This window comes from Mustelus asterias, chromosome 15 (assembly GCF_964213995.1).
Source record: "Mustelus asterias chromosome 15, sMusAst1.hap1.1, whole genome shotgun sequence".
Classification (NCBI taxonomy): Eukaryota; Metazoa; Chordata; class Chondrichthyes; order Carcharhiniformes; family Triakidae; genus Mustelus; species Mustelus asterias.
In genome coordinates, this window is record NC_135815.1 from 43,432,078 (window position 1) to 43,454,358 (window position 22,281).

At 41.4% G+C, this 22,281-nt stretch overlaps 1 protein-coding gene and 1 pseudogene across 1 annotated transcript in view; both read right to left on the minus strand.

The window, feature by feature from the left end:
* Nucleotides 1-288: 288 nt before the first annotated feature.
* dusp10 (dual specificity phosphatase 10) overlaps nucleotides 289-22,281 on the minus strand; it is a 40,142-nt gene continuing 18,149 nt past the window's right edge. Inside the window, exons 2-3 of the mRNA XM_078229838.1 lie at nucleotides 8,129-8,497; nucleotides 289-1,339 (exon numbers count right to left, since the gene is read on the minus strand). Of these exons, the coding sequence (XP_078085964.1) occupies nucleotides 1,074-1,339; nucleotides 8,129-8,497 (635 nt within the window). The 3' untranslated portion in view covers nucleotides 289-1,073. The remainder of the gene's footprint in view (nucleotides 1,340-8,128; nucleotides 8,498-22,281) is intronic.
* On the minus strand, nucleotides 12,961-13,141 carry LOC144504972 (U2 spliceosomal RNA; annotated as a pseudogene).

Sequence of the window (22,281 nt, forward strand, 5' to 3'; positions counted from 1 at the left end):
CATAAATCCCATAAAGAAATAAATCCATACAATACAAGATTTAAATAGAACAAATGGGTTTTTCAGGCAGTGGGGTGGGTTCATCTCAACGGGATTATGCAACACATAACTTTGCCCTATAATAGGCTGCATAGTGTACAGTTATGTTAGATACTAGCTTCATTGGATTTTATATTTTACAGGAAGCAGATCAAGAAAGGTCCAGTTCAGAGGTGCCTGTCACTGTACGGAATGTGCTTTGCGCAATTGCTAAACCTGACAACACACAAAACAGAAATATACTCCAGATGGTTATACATAATTTTTTTTATAAACAAAATTATACACAGACAACAGTAACACACAGATCGTGTGAAAAATATTAAATAACATTTTTCTTTAACATTCTGCTCCAACATATTTCCAAAGAAATTGCAGCAGTACGTGTGGTACTGAGGCCAGAATTTAAACTAAAAAAAATGCTTTTCACTGATTTCTTCCCCCATCCCACCCGCCCCCAGTTTATGAGTAGGTGCATGTTACTGTCTATTTACATTAGGAAAATGCACCCAGCTCCATCCATTCGGTACTCCACACGCAAATCAATTATTGCACGATGAGCCTCAACCGGCACGTAATGGATGAGGCCATTTTAAATTTAACTCCCTCAATTCTATCTAACCCGCATAAAAAAATATAACCAGCATTAACCGAACCTGAACACACAAAATAATCGGGCTTCTCTTTACAATTCTTTCTTTATTAGCTTAGTGGAGATTAGTTGCAGCTACGTGCGTGTCGGGTTCCCTCACTGCGACCAATCTGCTTTGGCAACCTTTGGATAGTTGAAAGGACATTCCTTGGTAGATTTCCAGGCCACATCCCCACTATCGTGTTCTTCCCTTCATTTCCAGTTGTTTGTTGCTGTCTATGAACCTGCACAGACCACCAACTGTAGCATTCCACAATCAATGATAACGCAAGTCTTTCTTAGGTTCTCAGTTCCAGCATACTGTAAAGACGCTTCAAAAGCGTCGAGGGGAGAGAAAAATGTCACTTTTAAAAACAACCTACAAAAAGTCAGCCAGGTCAGGTTAGACAACCGTTTCCACCCCGACCAGCTTTGGTGTGAGAATTCGAGGAGTGACGCCATTGTTTAGGTCTTCTTCAAACTCCAGCAACTGTCCCATAAAATTGAGGTTTGGAGAAATAATTGGTCTCTTTCCTTTAACAAATTTGTAGGCATCAGTCATGGTCATCCGTGTGTGCTTCATCAGATAGGCAATAACAATGGTAGCAGAACGTGAAACACCAGCTTGACAGTGAATGAGCAGTCCCTTGCCGCACTGGTGTGCTTCCTCTGAAAACACAGGGAACAAAACATATGTTAAGCTTTGTTGGCCAGTCTGTCAGTGAATACAATCACCCTTGCAATATTTCTTTTAATGAGACTGAAAATAATTAAAATTCAATGAACATCTGAAGAGAAATTATAAAAATGTTTATTAATGTCAAAATGCTTATTAATGTCATAAGTCGGCTTACATTAACACTGCAATGAAGTTACTGTGAAAATCCACTAGTTGCCACACTTTGGCGCCTATTCGGACATGATGTGGAGATGCTGGCGTTGGACTGGGGTAAACACAGTAAGAAGTTTAACAACACCAGGTTAAAGTCCAACAGGTTTATTTGGTAGCAAAAGCCACGGGGCTTAAGGCTCCGAAAGCTTGTGGCTTTTGCTACCAAATAAACCTGTTGGACTTTAACCTGGTGTTGTTAAACTTCTTACTGCCTATTCGGACACAGAGGGAGAATTTAGCATGGCCAATGCACCTAGCCAGCACTTCTTTCAGACTGTGGAAGGAAACCCATGCAGATACGGGAGAACGTGACACATGGGCAGTGACCCAAGCTGGGAATCAAACCTGGGTTCCTGGCGCTGCGAGGCAGCAGTGCAGAGAGGGTCCTCAGTGCATATACCAACTCTGCTACTGTTGCCTCCAAATTATATACTTATACAATATTCTAAATTTTAGTCTTAAATTTCAATTTCCATTTATTTAATGATTTGCATTATTTTGCAAATGGTTGTCTTTACTGGCCGTCCCATTCTTATTTCATCAGCATATGTGCAATTGGACATGCTCTTTGAACCATTTTTCCAAATCGGAAACAACAGCAATTTGAACACGAGCCCTTGTGGGACTCCAAATAGAACTTCCCACACTGACTTACTCATCTGATAAGAACTGTCAGTTTCCTATTCTTAACTGGCTCCTATTACTATTCAACTTTGAATTCATGTAGCTTTTGGTTTAATAGAAGTTTATCATGTGGAACTTTGATTCAACATTCCAGAAACTGAAAGTACCCAGAGAAGAAATATGGATGAAAGCGATTTTTGAACAGGCAACAAAAAAAATAAACGGGTAAAATATCAACAGTATTGTAACAAACATTACCATGCTCATATAAAACTCACCAGTTCAAAAAATTGGAATCCCATTGAGATTTTGCAACATATTCACTACAAATAGCCTGGTTGGCCTTCAATAAGGTCTTTAACAAGCATGATGATGGCTGGAATTTTACCGCCACGCTCACCCCGGAATCGGGGCAGGCGCGGCTCGCAGAACGGAATTCTCCGTTGGCCTTGGGCGGGATTTTACGAGCCTCACCCGAGCGAGATCGTAAAATATCAACTGATGTGTTTTTAATCCTCTTCACTAAATTCTCAGAATTCAAAATATGGCTCCAAATCATTTATTCCTCAACTCAAAACAAGTAAACATCCCAAATTTTAAGTATGGCTCGATAGGTGTGCGAAGAAATTTCTAAAAGGCCTGAACAAAGAACTTGTGTACGTGCGCGCACTGAACCAATTAGGATGCATTTGTTTTACAGTTAAAGAAATACCTTAAGCACATATCAAAATGACAAATGAACTCAAATCTAAAGCTTAACATCATCCTAGGATTTCTGGTCACCCATGTTATGTAAAATCTTGCTATTTTTAATAATCAAAAAAAGCTTCATAAATAGTGCTGGATAATGCATGACTGAACAAATGACAAATCGAACAGTCCACCTCAGCACAATAAATGTAATCAATCTGGTTTTGTATGCCCAGTTGCTAACAGCAATGATCACAGGTGCTAGCTGGTAAAAGCAGAGGAAATACAACAAACACTATAAAGAAGCAATCTTCTGGATCGTTGCTTCAGGATGCCTGAACCAGCTTTATATATGGCCTTCCAGAAATTTCTATTGAGCTTGCAATTATTTTGTACACTTGCTGCTGCATTGATTGCAAGTTTCTGCAGCAACATTATATAGGTGGTGTACAGCAGATGCAGGCTTTATTCCATATTGCTTCCCATTGATACAAGTGAAATAGTTAGACATTCAGGATTTTTTCCATGGTAGATGACTTATAAAGATTGATTTTTCAAAACATCATTCGAATGGCAAGCTTTGGTTAAATGTTGAAGAAACTAATAAATATATATAAATGCACAGCAAGATTGAAGCAAGCCCTGCAAATCAACCCAAACTACAATCTCTTAGACAGTAAATATCTGAGTACTGCAGGATAAAAGACAGACTGAAGAATTTAATTATTATTCTTGAGGGACCAAGTCTGTTAAGGCATTATTTAATTTCAGTCATTTTGCACCGATAGATGACACACACTCTCCCATCCGTGAGGTGGAACTCTGCATGAAGGAGCAGCGCTCCGAAAGCTCGCGATTCCAAATAAACCTGCTGGACTTTAACCTGGCGTTATGAGACTGCTTACTCTGTATTTAATGTGAAGCTATGCCAAACTACAAGCCATCTTTCAAAAATGTGACTGAATACTATTAATATTAATAGTTCCTCAACTCTGGCTACAGTAATTTTACAACTGGGTTTGCCCAGGGATTTGGACTTGCCAATCATTCAACTCATAAAAGACTATTTTCAATTAACTATAATTGAGCCGCACTTAAGAGCCATAAGACATTGTAACTGCGGATACATCAAAATTTTTAAAATTCAAAAATGGTAAATGCTGAAATCCTTTGTAGGAAAGGCCAGGGCGATGTCAATTCTGAGCCATCTGGAGTTAAAAAATATAGGGAATTCCCATTGACCAGAGAATCCCGCCACTAACAAACAATGCGCCACCTCCCACCGATGGGAAACATGGCTGGGAGGCCGGAGAATCTTCTCCATAATTTGCAACACTACGGAAAGCATGAAAGCTACAGGCTAACTGCAAAACTAATCATTCCTGTAGTAAACATTGCTTTTCTTTTACAATTTTCAGTTCTAAGCATATCCGAACTTCGTAGGAAGATGGTAATGAAAGATTATAAAAATACATTTTAGTATCCAACACAATCTTTCAACAAAGAGCAAAATTAAGAGTATACTGTAGAGCAAGTTCAAAATAATTTCAAATATATTGTATACTATGCAACTGGGTACAATGCCCCAATTCTCACCTGTGAAAGGAGGTCTCACATACTATCAGTAGTGACCAGAACTTGGAAGTTCTATCTAAGAGGATAGATCTGTGCAGGCCACAAAAATGAACTGATTTTTTGTCTATTTTGTCTTTACTTTTAAGATAAAATCTATTTTAACTGGAGTAGGTTTTGGGCGGGTGGAGGAGGGCATTAAACTAGGCCACATATCAGTTTTCGGTCTGGGCACTTTGAAATTCCTGGGCCTCATTTACATCATGCCAGCCAGTTGCCCATCAAAAATGGAAACCGAGAGCCATTTGGCTGGCTTCTGCATAGCAAAACTGTACAGACAGCCCAATAACACCAAGGTAAGCCAATTCAGGGAGCTTGAGATGCTGGAGGAGGCCAGGCTAGTATGGACCCAGACTTGCCATGTAGGGCCTGGAGGAGTACATCTGTTCCTCTTGGCTTTAAGAAAGCTCTTCACCTTCTCCAAGGACTAAACAGTTGCAACCCATTTTACACACACGATAAAGTAAAATGTTCTGGTAATGGATAAGTTAGCTGATGGATCAACGTGAAGAGGGGGAGTTCATACCAAGAGCTTCAAGCAAACGCTCATACCAGGGTGATAATGTCCTTTCCTGTTTAGCTTTAAAATGAAGCTGGTTCAATAGGAAGGGCAGTAGCAGCTTTGATTGCCAACTTGTCTGGCCCCAGACAGTAGCTGGTGTGAGGTCCAGAATTGAACTCCAATTTGCTGTGAGCATGTGAAAAGAGACGAACAGAGCTTTACACATGCTCCAAAAGGTGAGGGTTCAATGACATCTTGTTTAAGTAAAATTACATGCTTATATGGAGAAGTATGGTTTATGCATCGGTGGGCTTTGGCCTACAATTTTCACTGGCATAAGAGTGTGGGTCAGGTGCTCATCTGCTGCTGTACTGACACTGCTGTATTATTGCAGATGTGGGTATTTTAAACCTTATACAATTGTGATGGTATCAGGCCGATTTTGGTAGAGGACAAGTCACATACTTTTCCTTGAAGTTCAACTCAGTGATCTGCTTGGCTGTTTCAAAGCATGACAAATAGCTGAACTTCTGATTGTAAGCAAGAGCTATAATGGATTTGGCTCAGCAGGGTGTGTTGGCACAGCTGTTGAGGAAAATGCAAGCTTGTTCATATTAATAGATTAATGAGCTGTTGAGAGATATTGAATGTGTAAGAATTTTCAAATAATGTTTACTTTGACAGATTTATGATCTTCTCAAAGACTTCCAATGATACTACTGGCCATAAGTTCTACTTAGTGTGTTGGTGGCTATGGAGTGGGAAGGGGGCTCCGGGTCAACAATGACAATCAGCTGAAAAATCTTTTGCTGTGCTGTAAAATAAGTCTCCGACTCATCTCCAAAACCGGACAGATCTCTCAGTGAACATAGATGGGCCTTTTAACCAGACCATCTCTGCATGGCCTGCTTCCAGGCCAGACTCCAGGCCATTTGTGCCTCTGCTAAATCAAAAAACACCAAAAAGCAAGGTGGTGGGATCAACTTCCACTTCCAGCCTCAAAAATGAAAACCTGCGCCCGAGTGTAAATTCTAACATTTGAGAGTTATTACTCAGGAATATACTTAGTTTTCATCCCAATATCCCTGCTGTCAACCTTCATTGCAGCATGGTAGTAATGTATGCAGCAATTGCCTGGACCTTTGTTGAGGGACAGGACAAGCAAGACAAGCAACAGGAAGAGCAATGGCGCCTACTCCTCAGCCACGTGCTGCTCCACAGGGCAGAGGGGATGGACAACGAGATCCATCTCCAAGGAAGTGAGACACCCAACAGTGTCTAGACACAAGTACTGGTGCCTCAGATGTCCATGGCAGCTCATTGCTGACATCGGCAGTCTTCAGGAACAAGGCATCCTTTCCAGTGCACTAGGTGGGCACGCCTTGCTTGTAACTGTTAAAGGTGCCTATCACTGGATGGCTTACATCCAGTAAGTGTGAGGTTTGCTATCCGGGTGGGGATGCGGAGGTGACTGCAGGGAGGGGAATGACTGTATGTTACCCTGAGGTATGCTGTGCAGGAGAAAGCTCGGAAAGTTAGTGTGTGGCTCGACACCTGGAAGTGTTTTGCCACTCACCCATTTAGCCCTCCTGAGGTCTTGGGTCCTTCTGGTGCATCGTCTCTGGGCTGGAGAAAACATACAAGTGACTCTCTTATGCAAGCCTGCTTGGTTGGAAAGACTTGCCTCTTCCGCCTCACTTCAGACCCTCAGAAAATCTCCATATATGAGAGATTTGTTTTGGTGGGGAGGTGTGAGGACACTTTACAGTGTCTCCTTTCCACTCCTGTGGTTGCTGAAGCTGCAGAGATCATTGTAATGTACAGTCACTCTGACCCCTGTCGGGATCCCTTTTAATGGAAATCCTTCCTTTGACATATTTGCTGGGTCATGGTCATCATACTCACCCACCCTTGGATTGGTTGTGAACTCTCTGGGAAGAACTCTGCAACAATCTGTTGTGAAAGCCTCCCCAGGCACTGGTGCTTACATATGTCGAGAGGTCTAATCCCCTACTTACAGACCCTATGTTTGGGGACCTCGCCTCCTTGGAGTTGGATCTCTGCACCGTGGAGCGGCTTGTGGCAGAGGGGAAGGCAGCCGATACTGCTGCTGCTGGCATTGTTCCTTTTGCTCTTGGGTGCTGTCAGTTAGAGAGTCATGGCCAAGCCCATTAGAGTTTCCAAAGGGTTTCCGGTCAGCTACAGATCCTGCTGTTTCAGCTGGGACTATTGTTTGAAAATTCTTCCCAGCAAGCCCATTCATAACTTACTTGGGAAACATAGCAGCTTGTTGATTTGGACCAGGCCTCATTTCACCAAGTGTTTGGGTTAATCTGCTCTCCAGAGCAAGTCAAGAAGCAGGTTTGCATTCAATCCAGATCACAGCAGGGTACCACTGCTACGTCTCCAGAACGTGCAACCACAAAAATGGATATAGGTCAGTGTTAGTCAAGCTCTATAGAGTAGGACACGCAAACTGCTTACAGGAGCAATAGTGACCCTGGCCCAGAGAACATATCTACCACTTGATAAAAGCAAATTACTGCGGATGCTGGAATCTGAAACCAAAAGGAGAAAATACTGGAAAATCTCAGCAGGTCTGGCAGCACCTGTAAGGAAGAAAAGAGCTGACGTTTCAAGTCCAGATTACCCTTTTGTCAAAGCTCTTGATATCTACCACTTGTTTAGGTTACGAAAGGGAAATTGCTCCCTTCCGTTTCACAGATTGGAAATAAAGTAGAACCAAAGATTTGATTTGAGAATCTGTATTCAGTAGGAAACGGAATATAGGTGGAAAAAGGTTGGAGGGATGGAATTCCAGATTTACTGCGATTGGGGTTTTGGCCGAGAATCACATTTACACTATGTTTTGGTTCATTTATTCTCCAGATTTACAGGCTGAGAGTCTACGTTCCCAGAATATTGACAGCTTGTAACTTACTTTGGCAGCAAATTACATTACACTAACGCATAGTTTTTTTTTTAAAGAGCTGCAAACTTTCCAAACCACCCACTGAACTGCACATTGTAATAAAAAAGGTCTTTGTCAACAGAAATGCAGAACATGCTTCAGTTTTTAAAGAGGGTGAGAAAGAGAATATACTGAAAAGAATATTACCAATGAATTCAAAGGCCTCTTCGAAGTATTGCCTGAGATTCTGCTTGTTGCTATCGGTGGCGGGTAGCCGTTTATAACGGAAGATACCTTGCTCGTAATGATAAAGAGGCAGGTGGGTAGTTACGTTGATGATATAGCCAACATTCATCCGCTGCATTTTTTCTATATCCTGAGCATCCTGCTCATTCCCTAGAAACAGGAAGGGTAGGATGGGGGTCAGCTCGGCATTTTCAATGTCAGGGGTAGTGGGGATGGACTGAGGTAGCTGTGTTGGAATTGCTGAGGCTGCCCCGGCATCTGGGCACTCCTGAAGCTGTAGCGAGTGATCACAGAGATTCTCGTGGTGTTGCTTGAAACTGCTGTGGCCTCCTTTCAAGAGAAAAAAAATTAGAACACAGTTAGCCACTTGCACAGTTCCAGAACGTTGCTACAGTGATTCAACTGCACTGTGCTAAACTAAATAATTCACATTACTTCAGAGTAGGGTAGTCAGGAATTGAATATTTTAAAAAACAATCAAATGTCAAACAAACCTAATAGTTCTTCAACTGGGGCATGATGCACTAGCTATAAAAGCATGTAGCACAGAAGGAGACTGATCAGTGCACTGTGTTTCTTCTACCTGTGCTTTGCTAGAGCAATCCAGAACTAATCCCATTGCCCTGCTTTCTCTCCACAATTTTTAAATCAACCTTCATTTCAGATATTTATCCAACTACTTATGTTTCCAGAGGAATCAGTCCCTGACCCACTTGTACTCTTCAGCCCCTGTAACATATCTACATGGGGCGACAGGGTGGCACAGTGGTTAGCACTGCCGCCTCACAGCACCAGGTTCAATTCCGGCCTCGGGTGACTGTGTGTGGACTTTGTACACTCTCTCAGCCTGCGTGTGTTTCCTCCGGGTGCTCCGGTTTCCTCCCACAGTTCAAAGATGTGCAGGTTAGGTTGATTGGCCACGATAAATTGCCCCTTAGTGTAAGGGAGATTAACAGGGAAAATATGTGGGGTTACAGGGAAAGGGCCTGGGTGGGATTGTTGTCAGTGCAGACTCGATGGGCTGAATGACCTCCTTCTGCACTGTAGGGATTCTATGATTCTATTACTTGAGTATTTCACCAAATTCATTAATGAACTTCTGTGCACTTCTTTTAAAATCAAAAATAACCATCTGCTAATAATTGGTCTTCACCTTGTGGTTCACAATTACTCCCCAGTAACCTGTGGTTCTTCAACTGGACAAAGCAAGCACTGGTGGATCTTAACATTGGCCAGCTGATGTTATCAGGTGCACTGCTTGGAGTTGTGGCATCGAATCAATTATCACCCTGTTTACATTGGTGCTCTGGTCACCGCCATGTTGGTAAGATTCTTTAGATTGATGGCTAGAGTACCTTTCCGTTTCAGGTGGCTGGCCACTTTTAAGATGCAGACTGGGTCCTTTGACACATTTTACATCCCTTTTCCAATTGTGAGGTACAGCCAGGCACAGAGATAGTTTCATCCATTTGTGCTTGTATGAAGTGACTGCAACAATGGCCCTTTCAAAAAACACCGCAAACCATTTCAATTTATTATTTTTGTAGGAACACTTCATCTGGTCCCCAATAAAACACTGGCATGCTGCAGACTCAATAGCATGATGTCCCCCTCTCCCCCCGCAAAAAAACCAAGTGTTTACTTCCAGCCTTTCTGCCAGATCTAGTACATCAGCCAGCTTTGTTTAGAAGCCGGCTGATTTCATCCCCTCCTTTTGCAGAACCTGTTAAAATTGGCCTTCTGTGTCTTTGGGAGGGTTGGCCAGTTCATTTCCCTGCTGCATTATTGTGGTCATTATAGCAACCATAAAAACAACTCATGGTGGTTCACATATTATTGCATACACTAATGGGGCAACGTCCCTGCTGGAATACGCTCCAAAAAAATAATTTATTACTTGCCTTTTATAGTGCAGCAACACTCTCGTACACCCAGCTCAGACAGGGGATAAATAAGAACTGTTGAACTTTCTGCTAATAGGACTCATTCTCAGAACTTAGAATAGCTCTTGACTATTAATCAAAGTATAAAGCCTTATCGTGCCATTATACTTCAAAGTTGACTTTCTGAGCTTCAATTCTACCCAAGATCCTCAAAGGTTAAACCAGTTAATCTAGCTGGGAGGGGTGGGCAGCGACAGATTTCAGCATCTGAGCACCATGATAGACAACATGAAACGCTACACTATGATGTAACCGTTGAGAGTCGCCACCAACTCATTACTTCTAAATTGAATAAAAGCCACCCAGGGGAGTGCACTATAACTCATACCAAACCTAACGTCTAAGTTACGCTGCTGTTGCCAAATTCTTGTATTGGTCCTCAATTGCCCATTGGAAATGGCCAAATTTGGAAGGATCCACCAGGTTAGAAAGACAGCGTCATAATACCGCTCCCAAGTGTGTTGTACAACATGTGCAGTGCTCGTAACACAGGGTTGCTTTCAGAACACTGAAAGGCAGTTGCTTCTGCAGTTTTAAGTTTCTCTGATACTTTCAATGAAAGCGTTTAGCAATCTGCAGGCTACATGGCGAACATGTGACTTTTCGCTGGTATGTTTTTTGCGAAGTGAAGACCATTCCTGTGGTTGTCAATTTAAACTTAAGTTCAGGCAAGTTGCCATGTGTTTTTCTGACTGGTTCCTAGCACAGTTTGCTGAACATGCCATAAACTATCAACGTGTACACGAAGACACAGAGTGAAGTACTCGAGCAAAGGACACAATATTTGCTGAGTAGACAGCCAGGTGACAAGGAATTATGATACTTAACCACTTCAAATAATGGATTGTACTTGGCTGTGAAATTAACAGTCGCTCTCATTGTCATTCATGTACAAACGGTGCAGCAAATTCAGGGGGGAGGCAGAGTGCACGGTTAAACTCAAACATCCAAAATGTTCTTTGCTGGAGTAACCCAAAACTAACTCCACTGTCCTGTACTGTTCCTGTACCTTTCTTTGCTTCAAATATTTATCCAGTTTGCCATGAAAAGCTGGTCTCAGCCTTCCATACTCCCGTGGAAAAACATTCCATATGCTCCAATAATCCTCTGTAGAAAGAAATTTCTTTTAACAGTCTCATCTCTAGCCTCCCAGTTCACAGCAAAGTTTCTGACCACGTCACCTTCCAGACCCATGACCACCTCTCTCACAATTCCAAGTTTCAATCCCTCAAACAAGCTTCCACCCTTCCCACATCAAAACAGCCCTAACCAAAGTTGAGAATTACATTATTTCTTGTCATAGCAATGGTACCCTGTTCCTCATCTTCTTTGCAGCCTTCAACCCTATCAGTCAATCACACAATTCTCCAACACCTCTTGTGTTATCCAGCTTTGTGTGGCTGACCTTGCTTGGCCCACAGTTACTTATCTATTCATCGAGGGTCTCTGTCAATACTTCTCACCACATCCCTGCAACATTTCATTCTTCCTCACCTGCGTGCTGTCCCTTGGAATGTCATCCGATTCCATGGGCTCTGCTTTAACATGTATACAAAGAACATCCAACTCTACCACATCATTACCTGTATTGACTTCTCCACTGTTTGTACTATTAGGCTGCATGCTTGACATGCAGTCCTAGATACACAGCAATTCCAGCCTGCTAAATGTTCCACCACAAACTCCATATCCTTCCCACAAATTCAGGTCATTCAAAACTCTGCTGCCCACATCCTATTCCAGATCGAGTCCTGATTGCCCATCTCACTGATCTGCAATGGCTGCTGCAGGATCTCCAATGCCTCAAGTTAAAATGTTTGTCCTTTTGTTTAAGTCACTCTAAGGTTCATCTCTTTTTACCCATGTAACCTCTCCAGTGCCACAACCCTCTCAAATTCTCCAACGCCTAACTTTGGCTTCTTGTGTACTCCAGTCTGTTTTTATCCTGCCTTAATCCCATTATATTTTTACACACCACTATCTAAATAGCCTATAATCCTATTGTGAGGAAAGTAACTCCTCACCTTTCTCCACATTTGTATTTTTTCCATAAGAGCCAGAATCCTAGTAAATCTGCATTACACCTTTTTGACCAAGTTTTTGGTCAGCATTCCAAATTTCTCTTCCTTTGTTTCAGCATCCACTTTTGTTGGGTGAAGTGCCTTAGCATGTTTTTCTAAACTAAATTTAATATACGAGTGCAAGTGTTGTTAACCTCTCTCCTCACCTCTTAATTCAATTTGAAAATGGAGGCCCATAATACATATTCCCCATCTGAGAAAATAGTCTTTTCCTATTCACTCTTGTGAAGCCCTTCAAAAAATCTCAATTAAATCTCCTCTTAGCCTTCTCCGCTTTGATGGAAGTAGTCCCAGCATCTTATGCTTCATTTTGTAACTACAGTTTTCCATTGTTAGCATCAACCATCCTGGCAAATTTATTCCTTGTAATAGGGTACACATCTGTGCCCTAAACAATGGTATGCGCAAATGTATCATCACTTCTTTATTTGGATTTAGAAAACCCAAATGTTGTTAATCTTTTTATTGACTTTATCCATTTGCACTTTCAGGAAAATATATTCAAAAACCTATACACATATTTTTTTCTTTTTGCAGCTATAGTTCTCAGACGGTTAAAACACAATCAGGTATGCATTTAAGAACGAGTTAATAATTTAACTAATTAATTGTGGAAGTATTCACTGGGTAAATTTTTTTAAAATTCCAATTCAATCAAATCAAGTCCAATTCAGAGTCTCAACAAGTTGAGACATTTCCGATCCAAGCTGACAAGACAGGGCATGCAATCCTCTACCCTGTCTTGGGCCTGATCTACATGAGCCAAGCTGATTGGAGTAGGTGCAGGTCCTCCTCCAAGGCTTGATCTCACTTGCATCTTGGCCAAAAGGCTGAGATGCTGCTTTTAAAAATTGGTTCAAATGAAGTTTAAATGTAACCTAATGACTTCAACCAAGTGCAGCATCCTATCCATACTACACTTGATCTTAGCCAAAAGGCCGAGAAGCGATCCGAAAATTATTCCAAGCAATCCTGTTTACAAAATGATTAAAGGAGATTGGAGTCCAGTTAACACCCAACCACATACTAGCTCAATACATTCACCTCTCGGTCTTTAACACAAAGGCTTGCAAAGGGTGTTCCAAGCTATTCACCTTCATTTTTAAATTAATAAAATATTAAATCACAATGAAACCAAAATGTAAAAAGATAGAAAACTAAGAGGAAATGACAGCTCGCCAAACAATTAAAATAGGAATATTAAGGAATTACCCTAAATTAATCATAGGAGGAGGAGTAGGTCATTAAGCCCCTGAAGCATGTACCTAAATCTCATCGGACCTTCACTATTTCCTGCTTTTCACCATTTAAAAGTACTTGGCTCTATTCTTTGAGTTCCAAGGGCAGCAGATGCATGGGAACACCATCATCTGCAAGTTCCCCTCCAAGCCACTCACCTTCCTGACTTGGAAATATATCGCCATTCCATTCCAGTCACTGGGTCAAAATCCTGGAATTCCCTCCCACAACAGCATTGTGGGTTGACCCACGGCACATGGACTACAGCGATTCAAGGCGGCAGCTCACCACCATCTTCTCAAGGACAACTAGGGATGGACAATCAATGCTGGCCAGCCAGCGACGCCCATGTCCCAAGAATGAAATTTTTAAAAAACGCATTTAAATCTGCCACATTTTGCCAACTTGCTAAATTAAACCAATGTCTCTTTGTAATTTTATGTTCCCATCTACACTACTTACAGTATACATTGTGTCATTGGCAAACTTGGATATAATATTGTGTTATCCGAGCCATTAATACATATGATGAACAGTTGAGGCCCCAGCACATGCCCCTGTGGACAACACTTGCCATGTCCCTCCATTCAAGTAGAACTTGAGTGGAAAGGTTCTGCAGAATGTCAGGATACTCAGTCTCTCAAGTGTGAAACCAGCAGTCTGTTGAGATGCATCAAAAGTACTTACATAGCCACAACATTATCTCTTGTAATATGGTGCAATTACTGAAGTGAAAGGTCAATTTACAATACCATTTTTTGTGATGGATACCAATTTTTACAACCAACTGACTTTCATGAGCATGTTTAACAACTAATCAGTAAACTAGCTTCAAGACATTAATCTGTTTTTAACGTGGTTTATCCCAAGTTGTGCACAAGGTGTTTTGTACTAAAATTACTGTGGTGGCCAAAATGGAATTGCCACAGGCACACATGTGGGTAGTTAGTATTATACAACACCATAGCAACAGGAGAAAACTATTCATCCCATTGTCTCCCACTTAAATGGGGAGGCGATGGCCGAGCGGTATTATCACTAGACTATTAAACCAGAAACTCAGCTAATGTTCTGGGGACCTGGGTTCGAATCCCGCCACAGCAGATGGTGCAATTTGAATTCAATAAAAATACATATCTGGAATTAGGAATCTACTGATGATCATGAAACCATTGTCGATTGGCAGAAAAATCCATCTGGTTTGCTAATGGGTAACTATAGTTAAAAAAGCCCACCAATGCCTCTACTTTCTCAGAAGACTGAGGAAATTTGGCATGTCAGCTACGGCTCTCACCAACATTTACAGATGCACCGTAGAAAGCATTCTTTCTGTTTGTATCACAGCTTGGTATGGCTCCTGCTCTGCCCAAGACCGCAAGGAACTACAAAAGGTCGTGAATGTAGCCCAATCCATCACGCAAACCAGCCTCCCATCCATTGACTCTGTCTACACTTCCCGCTGCCTTGGCAAAGCAGCCAGCATAATTATCGACCCCACACACTCTGGACATTCCCTCTTCCATCGGGAAAAGGATACAAAAGTCTGAGGTCACGTACCAACCGACTCAAGAACAACTTCTTCCCTGCTGCTGTCAGACTTTTGAATGGACTTACCTTGCATTAAGTTGATCTTTCTCTACACCCTAGCTATGACTGTAACACTACATTCTGCACTCTCTTGTTTCCTTCTTTATAAACGGTATGTTTTGTCTGCATAGCACGCAAGAAACAATGCTTTTCACTGTATGTTAATACACGTGACAATAATAAATCAAATCAAATAATGTCCTTTAGGTAAGGAAATCTGCTGTCCTTACCTGGTCTGGCCTACATGTGACTCCAGAGCCACAGAAATTTGGGTAATTAGGGATGGGCAATAAATGCTGGCTAGCCAGTGATGTCCATGTCCCACGAATGAATAAAAAAATCCCAATTCTCTAGTTCCCTTATCATTAATTATCTACCACCCTTTTAAAAAAAAACTTTAATTGAGTTTGCATCTAGGACAGCGAGTTCCATCTCCAGTTTCAGATACTAATCTTTACTGTCATTACCTCCTTTACACTTCCCTCTGTTCTGGTAAAGTAAAATTAACTGTCCACAGAAAAATCATTACTATGGCAATTACAATCCTAATACAATATATTTTTATAGCAAAGTATCAAAAGGGGTAGTAGAAATGAGTCAAGTTTCCCATTTTTGAGTCCAGACTCCATGTACTTGAAGCAAGAGGCCGGGGAAATTAAAGATAAAAGCAAAATATTGCGGATGCTGGATTCAAACAAAACAGAATATGCTGAAAAATCTCAGGTCTGACAGCATCTGTGGAGAGAGAGTAAAGCCAATGTTGAGTCTCGGTGACCCTTTGTCCGAGCTCTGATGATGGGTCATCTAGACTCGAAACATTGGCTCTACTCTCTCGCCACAGATGCTGTCAGGCCTGCTGAGATTTTCCAGCATTTTTCGGTTTTTGTGAGGGAAATTAGTAACCTGATTTCTCCTGAATAACTGGGTTGTGCCCTGACAAGCACTCACCCAATGGGAGCCATCAATCTCGGGTGGCATGCCTGGCTGGCAGCCTTCCTCATGCAAGTGCCACGGCAACGAGGGAAGGTGTGGTTGGAGGGGGAGGGTGGATAACTGATCACGACTCCTGTGGCTTCTTGAAAAAAAAGAACATTTAATACCGGTCATAGGTGATCTGAAGATGGGGCAGAATTTGTCGAAGTTCTTTCACAGGTTTCAGACCCCTAATTTCCATATTCAAAAGACCAAACACATTCGAAGCCTTGTTCCCTCAATTTCTGAAAGAATGAGCCCCAGGAGTTTGGCAGTGGGGCCAATGTCCGCTCAGATTGGGTGTAACCCATACCACTGCTAAATTGGTAGTATTTATGCCCATTTTACTCCTGAAGAATGGGCTCAATGCAGACCAGTTTTCTAACCCTAGATATCTGACTTAAAGTTTAATTTGAGCGTACTGTCCAGAATTGGTCCAAATGTGAAAAGTTGCATCCACATATTCTTCACACATCTTATAAAACAAATCAGTGAAGTTGGTCTGAATCTCCCCCGGAACTTCACTGTGGATGTCCAGAGACCATTGCACAAGCTTTTTTTGAGGGTACACAAAACAGTAACAAAAACACAGTTAGGAGTAAAATCCAGATGATATGTTACCTTATTAATAGATGAATGAAAAACAAGGAACAAAGCGCAAAAACTAATCTAATAATGAGCTTATAAAACCAATGACACAACATGCATAGAAAAAGCCCTTGAAATACACCCAGATTACAGTAAAACTAAAGATCACATTCTTCTGTTTCAAAGACAATTAAAAAAAATACAGTTATGATAAACTTTGTGCCTGGTTTCAGGTTACGGTCACAGCTGATTTAGATTGGGAGGGTTGTTGATAGAGTGTTTGCTACAGTATTCAAACTGATTCTCCTTTCACATTAATTTGAATGGGGGCATTTGGGAAGGGTTCCTTTTGTCCCTTTTCCTTTGCTAGCTTGTGATTGAAAAGATCTTCATGAATGCACCCCAACCCTTTTCATGTTTCACGCAGCTAGTCAAGAAGGTACCAGGAGTTGCTTAATGTAATTCACCTTTTCTCCCGACTCCCCAGGTGGAAATGAAATCCCCTCTTTTTTTAAAAATGTGATTCAAGTGGGGAGCACAGCTCCACAATCCATTAATACTCATCATCGTCATACAGTTCAGTAAGTTTGATATTGAAAAGGACATTAACTTTGCTTGATCTGCTTTCCTAACCACTCAGCATTTAAAAGACAAACTATTTCCGCTATAACCCACCAATCCTGGTGGTTTATCTAAAAATTCAATATAAACACATTTTCCTAAGCTTGTAGGCAAATGAAGAGTATATTACTTAAAGCAAATGAGGAGCATTATTGGAAAGTCTCTTGCAGTGACCAAACACAAACATATACAAGGTACATTTATTGGGTAACAACGTAATTACAATGAACTAATGTCATCAAATTTGACCCTGTCAAAGTAACCATTTGACAGCTTTTCTCTTGACAGCTATATCTCAAATACCTCGAGAGCAATAAACAAAATGGATTAGCTTGCTTTGATCTTGAAAATTTTAATGAAGTCCTCTGAGCCAACGGCTGTCGATTTAAAACCTGCTTTAATCTTTGGGACAAAGATTGTTCGTTCAGGCTCAGAACCAGAAATTGGTACCTTATTCACACAAGCATTGAGAAATTGGACTGGAGACCAGAACTGACCTTCCTCTTTCAGAATAAAAACATTTTTTTTGTTTCTGAAAAGACTCACTGAGTACCAGTTTGGACATGGTTGAAAATAGACTCCTAACCTAACATACATTCCGCTTACTGGATGAACCTCCTGCATGATAACCTGTTCCTTGCTCCAACACCCAAATAGACTCGTGATACTTTTGCTTTAAAAAAGGAAATAACTATGTGTGATGCGCAGCAGGTGACAGCACAAACACAGTATATGATAGGATGCATCAATAAGCAAACAACAAATTTAAACAAGTTAAAAACCAAATATTTTTATTCCACTTTAAAGGGAGTTTGCCATCTTCTATCGGTCTGTAAAGTTGTACGTTGGAAGAAATTAATTGCTGTGGGTCGAACACTAGCAGGCTTCGTGAATGTAAGCAGGCTTTTTCCGCTGAGGCTAGGGGAGAAAAAAACCAGAGGGCATGGGTTAAGGGTGAAAGGAGAAAAGTTTAAAGGGAATATTAGGGGGGGCTTCTTCACGCAGAGAGTGGTGGGAGTGTGGAATGAGCTGCCGGATAAAGTGGTAAATGCGGGGTCACTTTTAACATTTAAGAAAAACTTGGACGGGTTCATGGATGAGAGGGGTGTGGAGGGATATGGTCCAAGTGCAGGTCAGTGGGACTAGGCATAAAATGGTTCGGCACAGACAAGAAGGGCCAAAAAGCCTGTTTCTGAGCTGTAGTTTTCTATGGTTCTATGGTTCTAGGGGCGGAATTTTACAGTCCCTCTCGCCGGTGGGATTTTCCAGACCCACCAAAGCCAATGGAATGACTAGCTGCATTTTCCAGCCCCGTCTCCCCCATGATGGGGCAGTAAAATTCTACCCTAGATATAGTTGTATCTTTTGGCAGCATCTATGGAAGTGAACTCCATCTGCCTCCATTCAAAATGCAATTGGGATGTTGAAACAGTAGATTCTAAGTCAGAGTTAAATTGTAATCAAACTTTGGATGAGTATTGCCTCCTGATGTGATCACAAGGTAGTAATTTGGGCACTGGAGGCAATTATATTACCTGACCTATACCAATACAAAATTCCACCCTCTGGTGAGTGATTAATGTTTGTAATAAGCATTTAGATGGAGCTGTGAACCCCTGGAATTAGGGAAAATGCAATGGAATGCTGCTGCGAAATGATCTTTCTAGAAGAATAAAGGTATCCTTCATCATTTTATAATCTTGTGTTAACTATTAATGAGCCTCCAGGTATGATGTTGAATCCGAGCCCAAAGCATTGTGCTGTATATTGGTAATAATCTGGTTTCCATATATTGGTAATAGTCTGGACAGCACTCGAAAACAGGTATCACAACGTGTAATTAAACTACATCCATTGCTTCCCATACAGGTAACATGCAAGCTTAACACTGCCTTCTTAACTGCAGCCAGCACTTAATATGCTGTCAAATGGTTGCATGTCTCAGCAGGGAGCCCACGTTTGTGCAAAACTATTACTGCTTAAAGCTAGCTGCACTACTTAAAGACACCCTGAACCCTGTAAAGAGGGAGTGCATTCTGGGTGGAGTAGGTGCTATAACTGTTTAAAGAAGACCACAGCAAGACTTCGGGACAGAGATATTCAAATACAAACTTCAGGGAGAGAGAACAGAGGCAACACAGGAATGCCAGAAGTTGATTGGTTCGTGAGTAACTGGTCTCGGAGAGGTGTGTAAATGGCTTGTAAACAATTACAAATATGGAAATTTTGGAATTTCTTTTAGTGGTAAAGGTCTATCTTATTACTGAGGCTTAAATGAATGCAGTAAGTGATGGCAAGGGGAGACACTAAGTGAAATAAAGGGGGAAAGTAAACAATTAAATAATTAATTAATTAATAGGCATCAAGGCTGACAGGGCAGGCAATGTGTTGTGACTGCAGAATGTGGGTGTACATGGATGCCAGTGTGATCCAGGACAAACACACTTGCAGTAAGTGTCTATAGTTTGAGGACCTTCAGCTCAGAGTCATTGAACTGGAGGCGCAATTTCAGACATTGCAATACATCAGGGATGTGGAAGCTTTCTGAGGTACTTTGTACCAGGAGGTGGTCATACCCCTGAGGATAGAGTCTTCTGATTTGGTCAGTGGTCAGGGACAGGAGGGTGTGACTGCAAGTGAGGTAGCTAATGGGACCCAGAGGGCAGCAGTGCAGGAGACTCAGTCCTTGCAATTGCCCAACAGGTTGGAGGTTCTTTCAGCTTGCTTGGATGAGTGTGTGGACTGCATGATGGATGAGCCAACTGAGGATCATGAATGAAGACCAGTCCATCACTCAAACCAGCCTCCCATTCATTGACTCTGTCTACACTTCCCACTGCCTCTGAAAAGCAGCCAGCATAATCAACGACCACACGCACCCCGGACATTCTCTCTTCCACCTTCTTCCATTGGGAAAAAGATATAAAAGTCTGAGGTCAGGTACCAACCGACTCAAGAACAGCTTCTTTTCAGTTGCCATCAGACTTTTGAATGAACCTACCTCGCATTAAGTTGATCTTTCTCTACACCCTAGCTATGACTGTAACACTACATTCTGCACGCTCCCCTTTTCTTCCCAATATGCTTTGTCTGCATAGTGTGCAAGAAACAATGCTTTTCACTGTATACTAATACATGTGAAAATAATAAATTAATCAATAATAAATCAAATCAATTAATAGGCATCAAATCAATCAGGGCACCATGGTAGAAGAAGTCATTCAATTGGGGCAAGTCAATAGGAATGTAGTGGTAGTAGAGGATAGTATAGTCAGGGCGATAGTGACAGTTCTCTATAGCCAAGAGCAGAGACCAGATGGCTGTGTGGCCTGCCCACTACTAAATTTCAGGACATCTGCTCTGGGCAGCAGAAGAACTTGCAGTGGAAGTGGGAGGATCCAGCTGTCATGGTCCACATAGGCACCAACAACATTGGTAGGACTAGGAAAGAAATTCTGCTGAGGGATTATGAGCAACTCGGGGCTAAATTATAGAGCAGAGTCTCAGGAATCATTATCTCTGGATTACTGTCTCAACCACAAACAAATTGACGTAGGGTAAATAAGATTAGAGAAATGAATACATGGCTTAAAGATTGATGTGGGAGAAATGGGTTTTGATTCATGGGGCACCGGCATCAGTACTGGGCAAAGTGGGACCTGTACCATTGGGATGGTCTACACCTGAACTGTACTGGGGCCAGTGCTCTGATGAATCATATAACTAGAGCAGTAGCGAGGGCGTTAAATTAAATAGTAAGAAATATAGCAAAAAAAGTCATAGAGCAGGGCAGCAATTTGCATAATGATTACCAGAGAAGGACAGGAAGGGCGAGAACATAAGAGTGCATCAGTAGATAAGGCCAGAGTTTGCAAAAATGGTAAAAGAAAGTTCAAGGCCCTCTATCTGAGTGCATGCAGCATTTGTAACACAAGGAATGAATTGTTAGCACAGATAGAGATAAGTATATATGACCTGATAGGTATTACAAAGACATGGTTGAAAGGTGACCAAGGGTAGAGATAAGAAATATTAAAGGCAAGAGGTCACTAATGGGAGTAGTTTATAAGTCCCCTAACAGTAGTTACATTGGAGGGTAAAGCATACAGGAAGTAATAAATGGAGGCATGTAAGATACCACAATAACCATGGAGGACTTTAATCTACATACAGATAGGGAGAATTAGATTGGCAAAGGTAGCCTGGAAAATGAGTTGAGTGTTTTCAGGACAATTTCTTAAAGTAGTACATACCACAGCCAAATCAGGGAGCAGGCCTTCCTAGACCTCGCAATGAGATAGGATTAAAATAATAAACTCACGGTAAAGGAGCATCTAAGTGACAGTAATCACAACATGATAGAACTCTATATTCAGTCTGAAAGCGAGACATGTGGGTTCACTAAATAAAGGTAACTACGAAGGCAGAGCTGGCCAAGGTGAACTGGGAAACTAAATTAAAAGGTAGCACAGTAGGGATGCAGTACGAGGAGATATTTAATAACTCTTAGCAATGATTTATCCCAGTGAAAAAGAAAGGCTCTTTGAGAAGTACGTATCATCCATGGCTAAATAAGCAAATCAAGGATGATATTAAATTGAAAGAAACAAATCTGCAAAGATTAGTGGCAGGTCAGAGGATTGGATAAACTAAGTAGCAGCAAAGAATGACGAAAAATTTGAAGAGGCAGAAAGTAGAGTATGAGAGAAAACTAATTACTAATCGAAAACAGTTCGTACTAGTACTTGAATAGGAAAATAACTATAGTGTTGGTTCTCCAGAGAGTGAATGTCGGGAATTGACAATGGAAAACAAGGAAATGGCAGAGGCGTTGAACGGTATTTTGTGCCTTAGAAGACTTAGAAAATTTCCCAAAGATAATTAAAAATCAGAAGGTGATAGGGAGTGATAAACGTAAACAATCACCATCACCAGGGAAAAGATGTGAGGAAATTGATTGGAACTAAAGGCCAACAAGTTCCCAGGTTTGGATGGACTTCATCCAAGGGTCTTTTAAGAAGTGGCAGCACGGATAATAGATGCATTGGTTATTCCTTAAATTCTGGAAGGGTGCCAATTGATT